Source organism: Gorilla gorilla, chromosome 19 (genome assembly GCF_029281585.2).
Source record: "Gorilla gorilla gorilla isolate KB3781 chromosome 19, NHGRI_mGorGor1-v2.1_pri, whole genome shotgun sequence".
Classification (NCBI taxonomy): Eukaryota; Metazoa; Chordata; class Mammalia; order Primates; family Hominidae; genus Gorilla; species Gorilla gorilla.
Genome location: NC_073243.2, coordinates 23,639,378 through 23,657,188, shown reverse-complemented (window position 1 = coordinate 23,657,188; position 17,811 = coordinate 23,639,378). Strand labels below are relative to the sequence as shown.

General features: G+C 46.5%; 1 protein-coding gene across 12 annotated transcripts in view; it reads left to right on the top strand.

The window, feature by feature from the left end:
* Nucleotides 1-17,811, top strand: part of MYH10 (myosin heavy chain 10) — a 155,520-nt gene that overhangs the window by 126,715 nt on the left and 10,994 nt on the right. For all 12 annotated transcript variants that reach the window (XM_019013302.3, XM_019013298.3, XM_055367463.2 and 9 more), the window contains 8 exons: nt 2,132-2,276; nt 3,626-3,832; nt 7,868-7,972; nt 9,225-9,377; nt 10,087-10,335; nt 10,604-10,816; nt 12,560-12,772; nt 15,504-15,665. In XM_019013302.3, the coding sequence (XP_018868847.3) occupies nt 2,132-2,276; nt 3,626-3,832; nt 7,868-7,972; nt 9,225-9,377; nt 10,087-10,335; nt 10,604-10,816; nt 12,560-12,772; nt 15,504-15,665 (1,447 nt within the window). The remainder of the gene's footprint in view (nt 1-2,131; nt 2,277-3,625; nt 3,833-7,867; nt 7,973-9,224; nt 9,378-10,086; nt 10,336-10,603; nt 10,817-12,559; nt 12,773-15,503; nt 15,666-17,811) is intronic.

Genomic DNA, 17,811 nt, shown 5'->3' with positions numbered 1-17,811 from the left:
CGACCTCAGGTGATCCGCCCGCCTTGGCCTCCCAAAGTGCTGGGATTACAGGCATGAGCCACCGCGCCCAGCCCTTACCCCACTTCAGCAGAGTAACTGCTTTTAGTAGTTTAAGTCCTGGACTTCTCTTTGACATATCTGCTTTTTTAAAATCTAGAAACCACTGAACTAGACTTGGCTGAACTCTCCACTCTCAGCTGGGCTTTTGACTGCAATAGAAAATAAGGTTCTGATCATTTTTCCATCCAACCCTTGCAAAAAACTAAATGCGCATATTTATTAAAACCATGCCTATGCTCAGCTGTAGCACTCACTGATTCTGTTTTGCCTGCAGCTCAGACATGTCCTCCATTCTTGCTAAGGACCCTTAGAGAACGCAAACCGCGCCACCTGGGCCCTGGTTCTTCCCATGATTAGTATAAAGTAACAGTCCTCCGTAAATCATATACTCTTCTGCAGACTCACTGGCATTTTCACTCTCTTACGGACTTTTGATGAAAAACTGAAAGAAATGGGGTTGTTCAGCCTGGAGAAGAGAAGGTGAAGGTTTCCTTTGACCACTGGATTCAAGTAGGGATGAGGAACACACACATAGACACACACAGACACACACACACACAAACTATTTTCCCAAAAGACAACATGCTGCTAGTAGGAGAGATTTCCCTGGAGTGAGCTGAAACAATCTCGATGGGAGCCTTGCAGAGGACAGGACCAGACCAGCACGTCTTTGACCTCTGGCTGAGCCAGTGGAACTTGGGGCTGAGCTAGGCTGGACCACAAAGAATCCTTAGTGATTCCTTCTGGCTGGGCTACATGCGACCATGGAGCTGGCAGCCACCAGGCCCTGTTCTCTTGGCACAGGGATCTCTCAGCCAGCCCCTGCATCTTGTGACTCCATGAGAAGCGAGGAAAAGAGAGGTGAAGAGAGGGATAATGTGTCCACACGGGAATCAGTGTGTAAATCACTGTTCTAAGTTGTGACATGTTATAAAGTATAGAGCAAGTTTGCTAGCAGTGTGCTTCAGGATTAGTGTGAGGTTGTAGCTAATTCAACGGTGCTAATATAGGTCTTAGCAGGAGTGCTGTTTACCTGACTGGCTTCAGTCTTCATCAAGCTCGTGCTTAAACACGGTGCTCAGATTAACAAATTTAGAGGGACTCGCCATGAGAAGTAAGATCTCTTCTAGACAGTGAATAACTCTGGTTATTCAAGTTACCCTGTATTTGTTACAGCCAATTTTAAAAATATTAGAAAGCCATGGAAAGATATTTAATGCTAATGTGATCTTCATACCGTAAAGTGCAGGTTAGATAAAACCACAGTTTATGTCAGAACATTCCAATTCTATGGCCATAGACTTGCTGTGTTCTCATATCAAACATCAGAGACCCTTTCTGAACCCTTTGAGCTGCCTTTTAATTTTCCTGCCCCTCCAAAAGATAATGCCCTCCTCCCCAACCTTAAGCCATTTCCTGGTAGAATTTTGGGAGGATGTTAGTTAATTGTGGCTTCTTCACATGGACGCTAAGAGTCTTGCTTTGTTACACTGCAACGTCCTGATTCATTTGGCCTTTGCCACCCCTTCACTTTTGAAAATCTCTGGGAGACTCCCTTTCTCCAGTTTTATTCAAGTCTGTTGGGGCTATGGCAGGCAGTTTGGCATCTTGTGTTAACCAATTCCTGACCTCTGGTGAAACCAGACTGCCCAGAACAATTTGAAGACCCCTAGGGATGTCACCCTGTGTCTTGATAAGCCAGACATGGCATGGAAGTTGCACTGGTTGTTTGTTTTTTTGTTTTTTTTTTTTAAAGATAGGGTCTCACTCGCCCAGGCTGGCGTGCAGTGGCGCAATCATAGCTCATTGTAGCCTCAACCTCCCAGGCTCAAGCAATCCACCTTAGCCTCCCAAATTGCCAGGGTTATAGGCATGAACCACTACTCAGCTCTCTAGGAGGATTTCTGATATCACAGTAACAGACCTGCCAGCCTACTGGAAATAGCACATCAAGTATTTATTAAAGGAATTTATGTAATATTTAAAACAAAAACAGTACTTTTTCAAAAAGAAAATGTGTTTTTAATCAGTCAGCTAATTCTGATCTCTCTTAAAAAATGTCCTTCTCTAGTACAAAACGTGAACAAGAAGTGGCAGAGCTGAAGAAAGCTCTTGAGGAGGAAACTAAGAACCATGAAGCTCAAATCCAGGACATGAGACAAAGACACGCAACAGCCCTGGAGGAGCTCTCAGAGCAGCTGGAACAGGCCAAGCGGGTAAGGGAGGCCCTGCCGTGTGCTGTGGCCTGGAGAAAGTCTGCCGTCAGAGCCACTCCCATCCTATCTGCCCGTTCTGTTCAGTCATGTATTGATTAGGCTCCAGCCTCTGTACGTCACTGAGTGGGCTGCTGGGTACCCAGTTGCCAAGGCAGGAGCGGCTTTCAGAAAACACACTGTCTCCTTAGGAAGAAAAGCCAGATGCAAGTGCATGGATCCAGCCACCATCTCAAACCACACAGTCCTCCCCAGTGTCTCTTCTCACTAAATCCTTCTCCCAGTGGCTTCACTCAAAACCCCGAATGGTTTGAAAGTCATTCTTCCCTAACTTGTCTGCTGCCAGTAAGTCACAAGTCCTGCCGATGTTCCCCTTCAGGGGTTCCTGACATTCATCTCTCCCTTCTTGTCCTTCCCTGCCTGTGATCTCACCTCAGCCACCAAACACAGTGTTGGCTTTCATTCATTGTACCCACTTCTGTATCTCAGACACAGGCTTTCCGTTCTCCTGAAACTTAATTTCATGTGCCCTGTGACTCACGCCACCCTCCTGTGCAGACTGGCCTCCATGACTTCCCATAATCATCCTTGCCTTTGTGACTTGGTTCTTGCTCCAGTTTCTCCATCTTTCTGTTCTTTGCCTAGCCACATGCCACCTTTTAATTTAGACAATGACAATATTAGCATTTACGGAACATTTATGTTTGTGTCAAGTACTGTGCTAAGTACCCTACACGAATTGCCTTCCTTAATCTTTGCTGCAACCCTGTGGCACAGTCTCCTATAATTCCCATTTAAAAGACAAGGAAACTGAGGTCCAGCGGTGTTAGGGAATTAAGCCAGGGTCACACAGCTGGTTCGTGGAAAGGCAGCTTGAAGCCAGACAGTCTGGCCCAGATTCCCATGTGACCACCTTACTACACCCAATCTTGTCCCTGAGGCAAGATGTCATTGGAGATACATCCTGTTGTGGCCACCCCTGCACCAAGGGTGCCTGCTCATGTTAGTAAGTGTAAAACAATTCTTTACACTAACAACACTTTTTTATACAGAGGACAGTGTGAGTGATGACTCTGCAGACAGGACACACCTGGCATGGACAAGGCTAATTACTTAGCCCAGTGAGCCCCTAAATATGTGCATCTGCTCCTCGGAGCATTATGTACGCGTGTGTTCCTTACGTAGAAATCCTCACACTCAGAGAACAGCAAACACTTTCATTCATTCATTCAACAGATGTTGACTACAGACTCACTGTGTGATAGGCACAATTCTGCAGACTCAAAAAGCAGTCCTCTGTATGGAGTTTTAGAAAATAACTAGTGAATTATGTTTTCCCTTCCGTCTCCTAGTTCAAAGCAAATCTAGAGAAGAACAAGCAGGGCCTGGAGACAGATAACAAGGAGCTGGCGTGTGAGGTGAAGGTCCTGCAGCAGGTCAAGGCCGAGTCTGAGCACAAGAGGAAGAAGCTCGACGCGCAGGTCCAGGAGCTCCATGCCAAGGTCTCTGAAGGCGACAGGCTCAGGGTGGAGCTGGCGGAGAAAGCAAGTAAGCTGCAGGTAAGCCGGAAACCTCCGCTCTACACACGTCCCACTGTAGTATGTCCCTAATTTATCATTGTATCCCTCTGTGCAATAAGAGACCCATGGCCAGTGTGCTGTGCAATACCTGAAAATTGCTATCCAGTAAATACATCGAGTCTTAGGTGTCCCTAGTGTCTATTACTTTGATGAAGTTAAATAATATTTATTTTAAGAAGAACACAGCATGATTGGACTTGATCAGTTCCACTTTGAATTGTGTTTATAGTTGCTTAACAGTTTTAAGCACTTCAGCTTCTCCATTAGTCCAGTAAATAAGAGAATAGGAACAATGAAAAAATTATACTTCACATTGGCAAAGATTTACGAGAGTTTTGTTTTTTAACACTGCTGGTATAAATTAGTGCAACCTTTTTTTTTGTTTTTGTTTTTGTTTGAGACAGAGTCTCGCTCTGTTGCCCAGGCTGGAGTGCAGTGGCGCAGTCTCTGCTCACTGCACCCTCTGTCTCCCGGGTTCACACTATTCTCCTGCCTCAGTCTCCCGAGTAGCTGGGACTACAGGCACCCGCCACCATGTCCGGCTAATTTTTTGAATTTTTCAGTAGAGACGGGGTTTCACCACGTTAGCCAGGATGGTCTCGATCTCCTGACCTCGTGATCCGCCCCCCTCAGCCTCCCAAAGTGCTGAGATTACAGGCTTGAGCTACTGTGCACGGCCTAGTGCAACCTCTTCTAAAGGACAGTTTGGCAGTCTTAGATCACGAGCCTTAAAACTGTGAGTATCCTTAGACCCGAAAAATCCATGTCTAGTCATTTATCCTAGGGAATTAACTAAGGATGTACACACAGAGTCAACTTCAAGAATGTTCATTGCAGAAGTGTGTACAAAAGTATATACAGTCAGCCCTCAGTATCCACTGGGGGATTACATCCAGGACCTCCTGCAGATACCAAAATCTTCTGATGCTGGAGTCCCTAATAAAAATGGCATAGTATGGGGCCGGGCGTGGTAGCCCACACCATAATCGCAGCACTTTGGGAGGCTGAGGTGGGCAGATCACCTGAGGTCAGGAGTTTGAGACCAGCCTGGCCAACATGGCAAAACCCTGTCTCTTCTAAAAAATACAAAAAAAATTGGCCAGGTGTGGTGGTGCACACCTGTAATCCCAGCTACTCAGGAGGCTGAAGCAGGAGAATCGCTTGAATCCAGGGAGGTGGAGATTGCAGTGAGCCGAGATCACGCCACTGCACTCCAGCCTGGACAACAGAACAAGACTCTGTCTCAAAAAAAAAAAAAAAAAGGCGTAGTATTTGCATATATGCACATCCTCCCATATACTATAAATCATCTCTAGATTACTTATAATACCTAAGACGATGTAACTGCTATGTAAAAAGTTGTTACACTGTATGTTTTAGGAAATAACGACTCAAAAAAGTCATGTTTTTAGGAAATAACCCAAAAGAGTCATGAACTGTACATGGTCAGTGCACATGCAGGGGTTTTTTTCTGATTTTTTTTTTTTTTTTTTTGAGACGGAGTCTCGCTCTGTCGCCCAGGCTGGAGTGTAGTGGTGCAATCTCAGCTCACTGCAAGCTCTGCCTCCCGGGTTCACACCATTCTCCTGCCTCAGCCTCCTGGGTAGCTGGGACTACAGGCACCCGCCACCATGCCTGGCTAATTTTTTGCATTTCTAGTAGAGATGGGGTTTCACTGTGTTAGCCAGGATGGTCTCGATCTCCTGACCTCGTGATCTGCCTGCCTCAGCCTCCCAAAGTGCTGGGATTACAGGCATGAGCCACCGCGCCCGGCCCTTTTCTGAATATTTTTAATACATGGTTGGTTGAATCCACAGATGGAACCTATGGATAGGAAGGGCTGACTGTGGTTGGAAATAACTTTAATGTTTAATATGGATTTCTATGCAACCAGCAAAAACAATATAGTCGATGAGTCCTTATTGGTAAGAAAAGATGTACATCCTATATTGCCACATTGAAAAAGCATTACCGAGCTGTCTTGTGTCCGAGGCCCAAGACCACACTACAGTACATGATTCTCCAGGACTCTAGGACTCAGCAGAGAGGCCTGCTCATGGCAAAGATTTATTACAGTGAAAAGATACAAAGCAAAATCAGTAAAAGGAAAGGGCACGAGGGCTGAGGTGCTGACGAAACCAGGAACAAGCTTCCAGGAGTCCTCTCCCAGTGGAGTCACACAGCACGTGCTTAATTCCTCCAGCTGTGAGTCCTGACAGCATGCGTGAAATGTTTTCTTCCAAGAAGCCCATTACAGACTCGGCCCCCAGGGTTTTTATTAGGGGCTGGTTACATAGGCACCTCTTGCCTAGCATAAACCCAAATTGCAGACTCCCAGAAGAAACGTAGGTGTTCAACATAGACCATATTGTTTACATGGACAGTTTAGAGAAAAGCCACCCTTATTGTTCAGGAAATAGTGGGAACTCTTGCTAAACTCAAGTTCCCACACACCAGCCAAAGGTCAACATCGCAAGCAGGCCTTTCGAAGGAGGGTGGTCCCGGCCTGCTGTGTTAACGTGTAGGTACTGAAATATTGTGTGCGTGCTCTCACACACAATCTGGAAAGCTATTCCTAAAAGAGAAAATCTCTGAAACAGCATTATGAACTCTGCCTACGGCGGGGAAGGGAGGGGAGTGACAGTTCCTTGTCCCCTGTGCCGCACCAGGCATATGCTAGGCTCCCATGTACGTTGTTCCCCATTTAATCCTCAGTCAACCCCTCTGGTAGGTGAGGAACCTGAGGCTCAAAGAAGCTAAGGCTCTTGCCCGCTCTGGTGACTTACCTGGCAACTTCTAGAGCTGGTGCTGAAGGCAGGAGTCCCTCTTGACTTTGGAGCCCTTCCCCACCACACTGTTCCCAAGACTGATGAAGTGTGAGCTCTGTGAAGGATGTTGCTAAACAGAGTGAACATGGAAGCGTTACAGCATGTGCTCTGTTGTGGCTGTGCCACCGTCCACTCTCCCTTGGCCGGTGTGACGAGGACTAGCGAGAACGCACGGCGCCCTGCTGCCCCTCTGTGTCCCTCTGCGTCTTCCCAGCACCCACTGTCGTCAAAAATTATAAAGCATCTTATACCACAAAGATTTGTTTGGAAAATATTTTAGAAATATCATTAATTGAGAAGAAAAAAATATTATTAATTAAATCTGACCATAAGAAATAGCTTAAATATTCATGATGAACATATAATACCAGTTTTTTGAAACCTAAAAGAACTTCCAGCCGGGTGTGGTGGCTCACATCTGTCATCCCAGCACTTTGGGAGGCCGGGGCAGGCAGATCAGGAGGTCAGGAGTTTGAGACCAGCCTGGCCAACATGGTGAAACCCCGTCTCTACTAAAGATACAAAAAATTAGCCAGGCGCGGTAGCAAGCGCCTGTAATCCCAGCCACTCAGGAGGCTAAGGCAGGAGAATCGCTTGAACCCAGGAGGCAAAGGTTGCAGTGAGCCCAGATCGCACCACTGCACTCCAGCCAGGGCGACAGGGTGAGACTATCTCAAAAAAAAAAAAAAAAAAAAAAAAAAAAAAACCTTTCTTGTACCCCTTTTATAGAAGCTTCAAGTTCTATAAGAATGTGAATTATACTTTCCTCCCAAAACATATGGTTAACGCACGTTCGTGTGAAGGACCAAAATCAAGCACCTGCTGGCCTTCAGCCTCCCCACAGAGGATACAGTCACTCTTTCAGAGGCTTTGCTTTAATTTTTGTATCTTCATGATAAAAATAGAAGAAGGTAGGAAACCAGTTAGGAGACCCCCCCGCCCCCTGTCCTTTTCATGGGTAGAGACTATTAAGGTGGCCAGGGAGGCAGGTTCTAGTACCTACTTATTTGAGCTCCGTTTGAAGGCAACAGACTCTTGGTGGTGAGTCTTCCTTAACTGAATGGGTAGTTTCAGGTTCACACTCCCCCCGAGTTCTTCTCTATTTGTGTTCTGTTTAAAAGCTGTGTTTCTAGACCCTTTCTGCTTGCTTACTATTGAGTTGAATTTAATCTTCTGCTCCTTACAGAATGAGCTAGATAATGTCTCCACCCTTCTGGAAGAAGCAGAGAAGAAGGGTATTAAATTTGCTAAGGATGCAGCTAGTCTTGAGTCTCAACTACAGGATACACAGGTATTCCCTGGGGAGCAAGGGGTCTTTATAATAACTAACATTTCTGTAATATATAAGCTGGTGAAATATGCTGGCCCCAGAATTGCCTTCTGTGTCACCTCTTACTAGTTTTATGTCATACTTTTATTTGGAGCCAGCCTTGCTACTCGGGATTTCTCCCTGGAAGCTCAGTGTCTTGATGTAGAGCCCCTGGGGTTCGTGTGTCTGGCAGGCACGTGGGTGGCCTCGGAGACAGCTCCAGCTGCCATTCACGGCCGCTGCCTGGGCTGTGGTTGACCCAAGCTATGGTCCTGCTGCACACAATGTCTTGCTGGCCATTTCCAATAAGATTGTTTCCTTATGGTTGGAATTTCATCGTGCTGACCTGTGAGAAACAGTCCATTTTGTAAAAGGGTGAGTTGAGGCTTATCAGACTGTTAAGACCTGTATTGCATCATCCATTAGGGATGTTTTTAAGTCAGCTACAGGTTACTTGAAAATAATGTAGCACTTTATTCTTGGAGTTTTACAGGTTAGTTTTGTTAAATTTACAAACACTTATGAGTGTTTATTTGCCAGGCTTTAGGCTAGGTGCTGGGGATTAAAAAAAAAAAATCTCAGACAGGCCAAAAGTGGAATAATTAGGCAGTTGGGGACAAGTTCATTTTAACCAAAGCACACCCCATGCATGACAAGGTGCGGCCTGGTGAGTGAGACTAGAGGAGGCCGGAGCCATGGCCCAGAAATTCTGCTCCACACAACCAATGCCTCTGAAGACTTTCCAGTCTGAAAGTAACAGGAAAAACATGTTTGTGCTTACATTTTAGAAGTCAATCTGGCAGGAAATACAAAGGACGATAACTGAGGGGATGCCTAAGACGGGAGAGGTGATCCTAGTTCGAAGGGCTGAGGGCCTGAACTAAGACGGGGCAGGGGGTGGAGAGGAAGGGATTCCAGGCGTGACTGAGGAGAGGCGGGGTGTGGTGGGGGATGCAGGAGGGGAGGCCTCGGGGATGCCTGGAGGCTCCAGCCTGGGCCCCTGGGTGGATGGCGCCGCCATTCGTTTTTCAGAGATGGGTCTGAAGCAGTGTTGGTGTGAAGAGCTTTTACAAAGTTATCGTGTGTGTTTTTAAATCATCTGTGTTTGTTAATGTCACTGGGCGTTCTCATGCATTGAGGCTGTCTCTTTTGTACGACATGAATTCTTTAATACAGGTGTATTTGTTTTGGTGATAAATAAAACGGAAGTGTTGCCCTTTTAAAAAAAACACAGGAGCTTCTTCAGGAGGAGACACGCCAGAAACTAAACCTGAGCAGTCGGATCCGGCAGCTGGAAGAGGAGAAGAACAGTCTTCAGGAGCAGCAGGAGGAGGAGGAGGAGGCCAGGAAGAACCTGGAGAAGCAAGTGCTGGCCCTGCAGTCCCAGGTGTGCGTCCTCTTTAGGAAGCCGCGGTGGCCTCGATGTGTGCCTTCAGCAGATCCTGGCCCTGCTGTGCTGGGCTGTCTCAGCTCCATTTGGGACAGTTAATTAGGTCGTACTAAATTAAGCCCATTAAATGGTTTTTCTTTGACCCAGCCACATGCTGGTTATAATGCTGGAAGCCCTTAAAATAAGGACCTAGGACTGTGTCAACGATGTAAGATTTCAATCCAGTCATCATTTTATGGACTATTAGCTAAGAAATTAAGTGACAGTCTAAGACTCATTTGTTTTAAAATCACAGTATTGATTTTTCTTCTCTCAAAATATTAAAAACAAAAGGTTTTTTTTTCTTCAAAGGCAAAAACTAATTGAGTTCTTTTTTTTTTTCCCCTTGAGATAGAGTCTCACTTTGTCACCCAGGCTGGAGTGCAGTGGCGTGATCTCAGCTCACTGCAACCTCCACCTCCTGGGCTCAAGTGATCCTCCCACCTCAGCCTCCCCAGTAGCCGAGACTACAGACAGGCGATTTTTGTATTTTTAGTAGAGATGAGGTTTCACTATGTTGGCCTGGCTGGTCTCGAACTCCTGACCTCAAGTGATCCTGCCGCCTCGGCCTCCCAAAGTGCTGGGATTACAGGCGTGAGCCACCATGCCCGGCCCCAATTGAGTACATTAATACTGAGCTTTCTGTTTGTCCTTACACAAAACCTAGTTGGCTGATACCAAGAAGAAAGTAGATGATGACCTGGGAACAATTGAAAGTCTGGAAGAAGCCAAGAAGAAGCTTCTGAAGGACGCGGAGGCCCTGAGCCAGCGCCTGGAGGAGAAGGCACTGGCGTATGACAAACTGGAGAAGACCAAGAACCGCCTGCAGCAGGAGCTGGACGACCTCACGGTGGACCTGGACCACCAGCGCCAGGTCGCCTCCAACTTGGAGAAGAAGCAGAAGAAGTTTGACCAGGTGGGTCGGCCACGTGTTGTTTCCTCCTGGCAGAGCTCTTGCTTTTGTTCGTTTGGTTTAAAATAATCTTATTTAAAGGCATTTAAATGTGATACATGTTTATATCAAAATTGGAAAAAGGGAAAGCAAAAAAAAAAAAAAAAAAAGGAAATACAAGAACACCATAATCTAGTGACAGCACTCTAGCGATAAATCAGCCACGTGGTGGAAGAGAAAAGTTGATGTCACTGTTTCGGTTTTTCGTATTCCCCCATCCCCTTCTGCACAGCTGTTAGCAGAAGAGAAGAGCATCTCTGCTCGCTATGCTGAAGAGCGGGACCGGGCCGAAGCCGAGGCCAGAGAGAAAGAAACCAAAGCCCTGTCACTGGCCCGGGCCCTCGAGGAAGCCCTGGAGGCCAAGGAGGAGTTTGAGAGGCAGAACAAGCAGCTCCGAGCAGACATGGAAGACCTCATGAGCTCCAAAGATGATGTGGGAAAAAACGTAAGTCGCATGGTGGGCTCCACACTTCCGCACGGGAGAGTATCCCAGGGGCCTGGGCCTTCACACGGGAGCAGGCGACTCCTCAGGGGAGCCTGAAGGACCTGGGAATGCACAGCCCAGCAGCAAAGCCATCTAGGAGTGTTTTGACCTGTGCATGCATATGGGGTTCAGGTCTTCTGGGACTGCTGTGAGGTTTTCTGCAGTCCCCCCCAGCACTGGCTGGAGGTGAACATGTTTCTTCTTGTCCTTTCACTGCCCTCCCTGCTCCAGCCTGCATCCTGGCAGGAGGGCCTTTCAACAAAAGGTTTCATGGTTCTGCCGTCACAGGTAGTTATCAAACATGAAGTGAGTGGGGACCTGGAGAGGAGGAGGAGGGAATGGCAGCTCCCTCTGACCTGGTTCTTCCCAGGGAGGCCCCACTGTTTTCTTTGAGAGCTTCAGTAGCTTTGGCGGCTTATCCACAGCTTGGAAGCTTCTGTGGCACAGTTTTTCTTTCCATTGCATACATCTTCCACAAGAGCTGCCATGATATTTATTTACCCTACGTCTCTCCCTTAGTGTATGACGTGTTGAAGATAGCAAAACAAACCCAGGCCTGGTATCAAAGGCAAAGTTCCCTGGCTCCTCCACAGGCTTCCATTCTGACCATGGGAAGCCACTTAAGCTTTTGAAGCCTAAGTTTCCTTATCTGCCAGATGGACATTATACTTGCCCAATTTCATGAAGTTACTGCATCTGCTTTGAAAAGCACAGAAAGTCCTCTAAAAAGGCAGGATCTCATTTTCATGTGCTATGGGCCATCTGGCCACATCATAAGTCAGCGAAGGTGGTCCCACCTTTCTGCTGGGTCTCCTACAACTTGGCGCCCAGGGACTAGCCCCATGGACAAAAAGAGGCCACTGAAAGTAGAAGTGGCCATGGTTACACAGTGAAATGTGGAGAGAGAACTCTACAGTTGATTTCATGTTTGTTTTCTGTAGCATCAACACTCACATGTTGATCCCACAAACAGGTCTTTTGTGCCTACTGAGCACCAGACACTGTAGAAATGGACCTTCCTCCTGTCCTAAGATTCCCCGCGCCTGTCCCCGTGAGAACTGCAGTGGTCCTGGACCCCAGAGGGGGTGCACAGCAGCACCAAGGCCTCCCTCCAAAGGCTGCTGCGAGGGTCAAAGGGCACAGGAGGTGGAGCTCTCAGCACAGTGCTTGGCGCAGAGAATGAGGGAAATGGTGCTGGGGGCATGTTTGTCCAGAGAAAGATCAAGGCCTGTGTACTGTGCCCTGCTTCTTAGGCCTAAGCCACCCTAATAATCAGCAGTTTCCACATGTGCTTTTCAATACGAGTGATCTTCTCTACAGCAGGAAGAGGTGTACTGTTGTACTTGTTCCTCACAGACAGCAGGCAAGGAGTCAGTCAACAGACAGGTTCCCTGACATGGCTGTTTCCTTTGTTCTTTGGCTCACTGAAGAGCTCTCAGCTTAAAGGTCATCAGAGGAGGATGACCAGAGAACACGTGGGAATAAAGACATCCACACTGTAGTTCTGAACTGCATACACTGAAATGGAGAATAGCAGCAGCCTTCAGGGGAGAGGGAAGGATGTGTATGCATGCGGCAGGGGGCCAGCCCAGGGGGACCAAAGTGGCCAGCATGCCACGAGTGGGCCTGTAAAACAGGAAGACTGCTGTTCTTCATATGTGCCTCCACCCCGGTCAACTCTTCCCTGATGCTTCGGTGGTTTAGGTTCACGAACTTGAAAAATCCAAACGGGCCCTGGAGCAGCAGGTGGAGGAAATGAGGACCCAGCTGGAGGAGCTGGAAGACGAACTCCAGGCCACAGAAGATGCCAAGCTTCGTCTGGAGGTCAACATGCAGGCCATGAAGGCGCAGTTTGAGAGAGACCTGCAAACCAGGGACGAGCAGAATGAAGAGAAGAAGCGGCTGCTGGTCAAACAGGTAGGGCAGAGGGTGCGGCCTCCACAACAAGGGGTGCAGGCTCTCAAAGCCCAGCTCTGGGTCAGTATCCTGTTCATTCGTGTTAGAACACATCTGAGTAAACACAGAGTAACACATAGAGTAAAATGAATTTATTTGGTCATTTGAGAATTTTATTATTTAAATTTTATTGTAATTAGTTTAGGTTTTTCTATTTCTCAGTATCATTGCTGCTTACAAGCCAGACACGTATCAGTCAGAAAGCCCTCAGTGGACTCCCAAAGGAATCCGTGGTTAGGTTCAAGTTCCTTCTCTTAGAACATGGGTATAGGAAAGAATTGATGCATCCCAGACACGGTGATTCGGCAGATGTCTGTGGTTCAGATTCCAAGTCCTAATAATTAGATCACTCTTCAAAAGGAAAAAGAGCAGATATTTAAATTTGTCCTTTTATAAAGTTGCTATCCATGTATAAGTTGTATACTTTTCTGAATGTATATTAGACACTTTTCTGCATATATGTTAAATTTCTAGTCTAAAACTTTACTTTAAAAATGAATCGTGGGTATTTTGCCAGTCCCTTCCAGTTCATGGCAGTAAGTTTTGGATTTGGGGTGTGTGTGTGTGTGTGTGTGTGTGTTTTCAGACGGAGTCTCGGTCTGTCACCCAGGCTGGAGTGCAGTGGCACAATCTTGGCTCACTGCAACCTCTGCCTCCCAGGTTGAAGTGATTCTCCTGTCTCAGCCTCCCAAGTAGCTGGGACCACAGAAACACGCCACCATGCCCAGCTAATTTTTGTATTTTTAGTAGAGACAGGATTTGATCGTGTTGGCCAGGCTGGTCTCAAACTCCTGGACTCAGGTGATCTGCCCGCCTTGGCCTCCCAAAGTGCTGGGATTACAGGCATGAGCCACCATGCCCGGCCAGATTTGGAATTACTGAATTTTGCTTTATTTTGTTATTTTCGCTCCACTAATTATTGATCATTTATTGCTGGATAAGAAATTACCCCAAACTTAACAAATTATTGCAAACTGTGACAACATTTTTGTCACAGTTTCTGTGGGTGAGGAATTGGGAAGCAGTTGAGTCAGTGGTTCTGGTACAGTAAGGACCTTGGCCCTGGCTGCATAATCCGAAGGCCTGACCGGGGCTGGAGGAGCGTGCCAAACTGACTCACACACATGGTGTCAGCAGGAGGCCTCAGCAGCTCACCACATGGGCCTCCTGAGTGTCCTGGAGGGAGCTTCAGGAGAGTGAGAGATCCAAAAGCAAGCAAGCAAGGAGGAAGCTTCTGGGCCTTTTATGACCTAATCGCCCAAGTCTCATGTGATCACTTGTTTATTCTGTTTATTAGAAGCAAGTCACTAAGTCTGGCCCACATTCAAGAGGAGATTATGCTCCAACTCTTTAAGGTGGGGAGTATTAAAGAATTTGTAGAAATTTTTTTAAACCACACTTTGAAATTCATGTAAGTGGCTCTACATTAGGAGCCTCCTGCTATCCTGTGCCTTGAGGTACAGCCCCAGGTCTCTGCAGAACACAGCAAGCAGATGACGAGCACCTCTGCCCTATGCGGAAGCAGCTGCCCTGCTCCTCCTCTCCCATGCCAACCCCTGCAGAGCAGCAGCAGCAGTGGCCTTGTTTCTCCCCTTTGGAGAGGACCAGTGGAGCCACCACTCCATCAAGCCTTGGTGCCTCCATACCAGCTCCCACACCAGCCATCATCCTCTTTGCAGGAAGCGGAAGGTTGTGAAGGCAGGGACCTTTCTTTGCTCGCTGAGCCTCCAGCTGCTACTGCACTACATAGGGTGCAGGTATTTATTAAGGTATTTATGACCTATACCTTAATAAATACGTGACGAAACATTCATTTATGGCTGAATAAGTGGAAGAAGCAGGACAGGTTGGGAAGACCATGTCAAGGCAATGACACACAGTCCCTGTGGACTCATGGGCTGATAAGGTTTGGAGCTCAACAGCTCTGTGTCTGGTCCTCATCATTGGTGACAGAGGCGTTAGGATTTGGTTTAAGGACTCCAGAGCACCTTCTTCTGAGCATCCCTCACACAGTGTGAGCACAGTTCCCCATCCCCACTGCACACTAGGAGGCTGAGTGAAGAGTGCCACAGAGTGAGTGAGTGGCTGACAGGTGTGTCCACCTCGGTTTCCAGCCCACATCTTACTCATCCTCACTCTCCCATCTGCCTGCTCCACAGCAGGCCTTCATTTTGTCCCTCCTCCATTGGACAGCTTTGACTGCTCCCCCCTTTCCTGCTGATCAAAGGCAGTTTCTGCCTGGTTCTGACACCCCTGCAACATGGCCATGCCCCATGTCCTCACAGCTCTAGGAAACAGGAATGCCTGCTTAGTCCTCTGTACCTCTTAGCAACCACCCCATGCCCACTCTGTGCCTACCCCAGCCTTTATTACACGGTTACCGTATTGTCTTGGGTTTTTCCATCTTGGCTTCATCTACACTGAGCTCAGGTCACTGGCTGCCTTCTCGCATGCCCTCGTAGCAGTCAGTGGGATGGTTTGTACTAGGTGGTGGTGTTTAAAGACCCCTTTGAACAAAATTCAGCTACTGTGGTTTTCTGTTGATAGTAACTGTTTGGTAACAGAGACCTCTACAGAGTAACAGAAGTTTCCACTCACCCGAGTCACCAGAGCCCCCCACTTGAGAACAGTCTGCCTGTTCTGCGAGCAGATACTTGGATGTAACCCAGCATAACCCGATGTTGTCCATTAGGTGCGGGAGCTCGAGGCGGAGCTGGAGGATGAGAGGAAACAGCGGGCGCTTGCTGTAGCTTCAAAGAAAAAGATGGAGATAGACCTGAAGGACCTCGAAGCCCAAATCGAGGCTGCGAACAAAGCTCGGGATGAGGTGATTAAGCAGCTCCGCAAGCTCCAGGTATGTGCCTCCACCCATGGAGTCTCTGGATGGCACCACGTGACCTGTGTGGCTTTTACACAGAGTCCAGCAGTGAAGCTGGGGGGCACAGCACCGCTGTCAGCGTGGCCGGGGGTGGGGCAGCAGGCCATAAAGAGAGTGCTTGTGTGTCCGCTGTGTCCACAGGAGATACTTGAATGCACTTAGCAACACAGTTGGGGTGGAGGCATCATGCCGGCCTCCTGTGGCCCTGAGAGCCTGTGGCGATGCTTAAAACCCACCCTTCCTCACCTCGAGAGGAGGGTCATGTTGACCCAGCCCCTTAGTGCTGTAGCTTTTGTGATCTTTTTGGTCTGTTTTAATCGTCACTTTTTCTACCCAGATGATGTGCCAGTTTTCACTACCACAATGACAAGAAGTGATCTCTGCAAGAGTTCATGGTGTGGGCAGGCAGGCAGGCAGGGGGCCCTCACCTATAGGATGGATGGGAGCAACTTCTCAGGGGAACTGGTCCGTTAATGATGAAAACTTTTCCTTTGACCTTGTTGATACATCTTGAAAATTTAACAAAATATAAAGAAGAAATTTTTATGTACAAAGATCTTTAGCAGAAGTGTTGTTATTTATGATAGCAAAAATGGAAACCCCCTAAATGTCTATGGACTGCTAACCATCTAAGTGATGGGGTGTGTGGGGAATGATGGCCGGACTTAAATGAATAAAGGAAAATATGGTGTAGGACGGTTTGACTTGTAACTCTACACATGTGTGTGTATACATTTTCACATACAGACATGTAGGCAGACATACTATACCTAGAAAAAAGTTTAGAGGGAAAGTCATCTCTGGATAATAGGTTGGTAGGAACTCGTTTCCATATGCTTTTTTTTTTTTTTTTTTTTGAAGCTAAATATAAAGATTTTTTGTTTGTTTGTTTGTTTTCCCAGAGATAGATAGAGTCTCAGTCTGCTACCCAGGGTGAAGTACGGTGGTGCAGTCATGGCTCACTGCAGCCTGGGCTCAAGACTTTTATTAGCTAATTACAAAAGTTATTAAGCTAATTAATTACAAAGAATATAAACTATAATACTGTGATTTTATTTAACAGCTTTATTGAAATATAGTTCACATACCACACAATTCGCCAGTTTAGTGTTTTCAGTATTTTTTAGTTATTCATAGGCTTATTCAGCCATCACCACTATCAAATTTGGGGCATTTTGGTCCCTCCCAAAAGAATCCTCCACCCATTAGCTGTCACTCCCCATTCCCTGTATCCCTGCTGCATCCTGCGTTAATCAACTATTAATCTTTCAGTCTCTATAAATTTGCCTTTGTTCCATATTTCATATCAGTGGAATCATACAATATGTGGCCTTTTGTGACTGGTTTTCCACTTAGCATGATGTTTTCAAAGTTCATCCATGTAGCCACATGAACAAGTACCGCACTCCTTTTTATTACTGAGTAACACTCTACTGTGTGGATACATCTACCACATTTTACTCATCTATCCCCCAGTTGGACATTTGGGTTGCTTCCATTTTTTTTTGCCTTCTGAATAATGCCTCTATGAACATTCATATGCATTTGTGTGGACATGTGCTTTCAGTTTTCTCAGAAATATACCTAGGAGTGGAATTGAGCTGGGTTATATGGTACCTCTGTGTTTAACTTTGAGGAACTGCCAAACTGTTTCCCACAGTCACTGCAGTTTTACGTTCCTACCAGCTATATATGAGGGTTCCAATTTCTCCACATCTTGTCAACATTTGTTATTGTCCATCTTTTGATTGTAACCATCTTAGTGGGTGTGAAGTGACATTTCATTGTGGCTTTTATTTTTATTTCTCTAATGACTAATGAGGTTAAACAGCTGAGCTCTCTTTTAATTATTGAGTTGAAACAATTCTGTATTCTGGATATAAATTCTTTATGAGTAAATGATTTCCACACCTGCCTTAGCTTGTTAATTTCTGCCACCAAAAAAAAAAAAAAAAGCCAGTTTGGGTTTTGATAGTTTATTGTGTTGATGTGTAGATCAATTTGGAGAGTATTGCTATTTTAACAATATTAAGTCTTCTGGTCTACAAACATGGATAATCTTTCCATTTATTTAGATCTTTTTTATTTTTTTCAGTGACGTTTTGTAGTTCTTGGTATACAA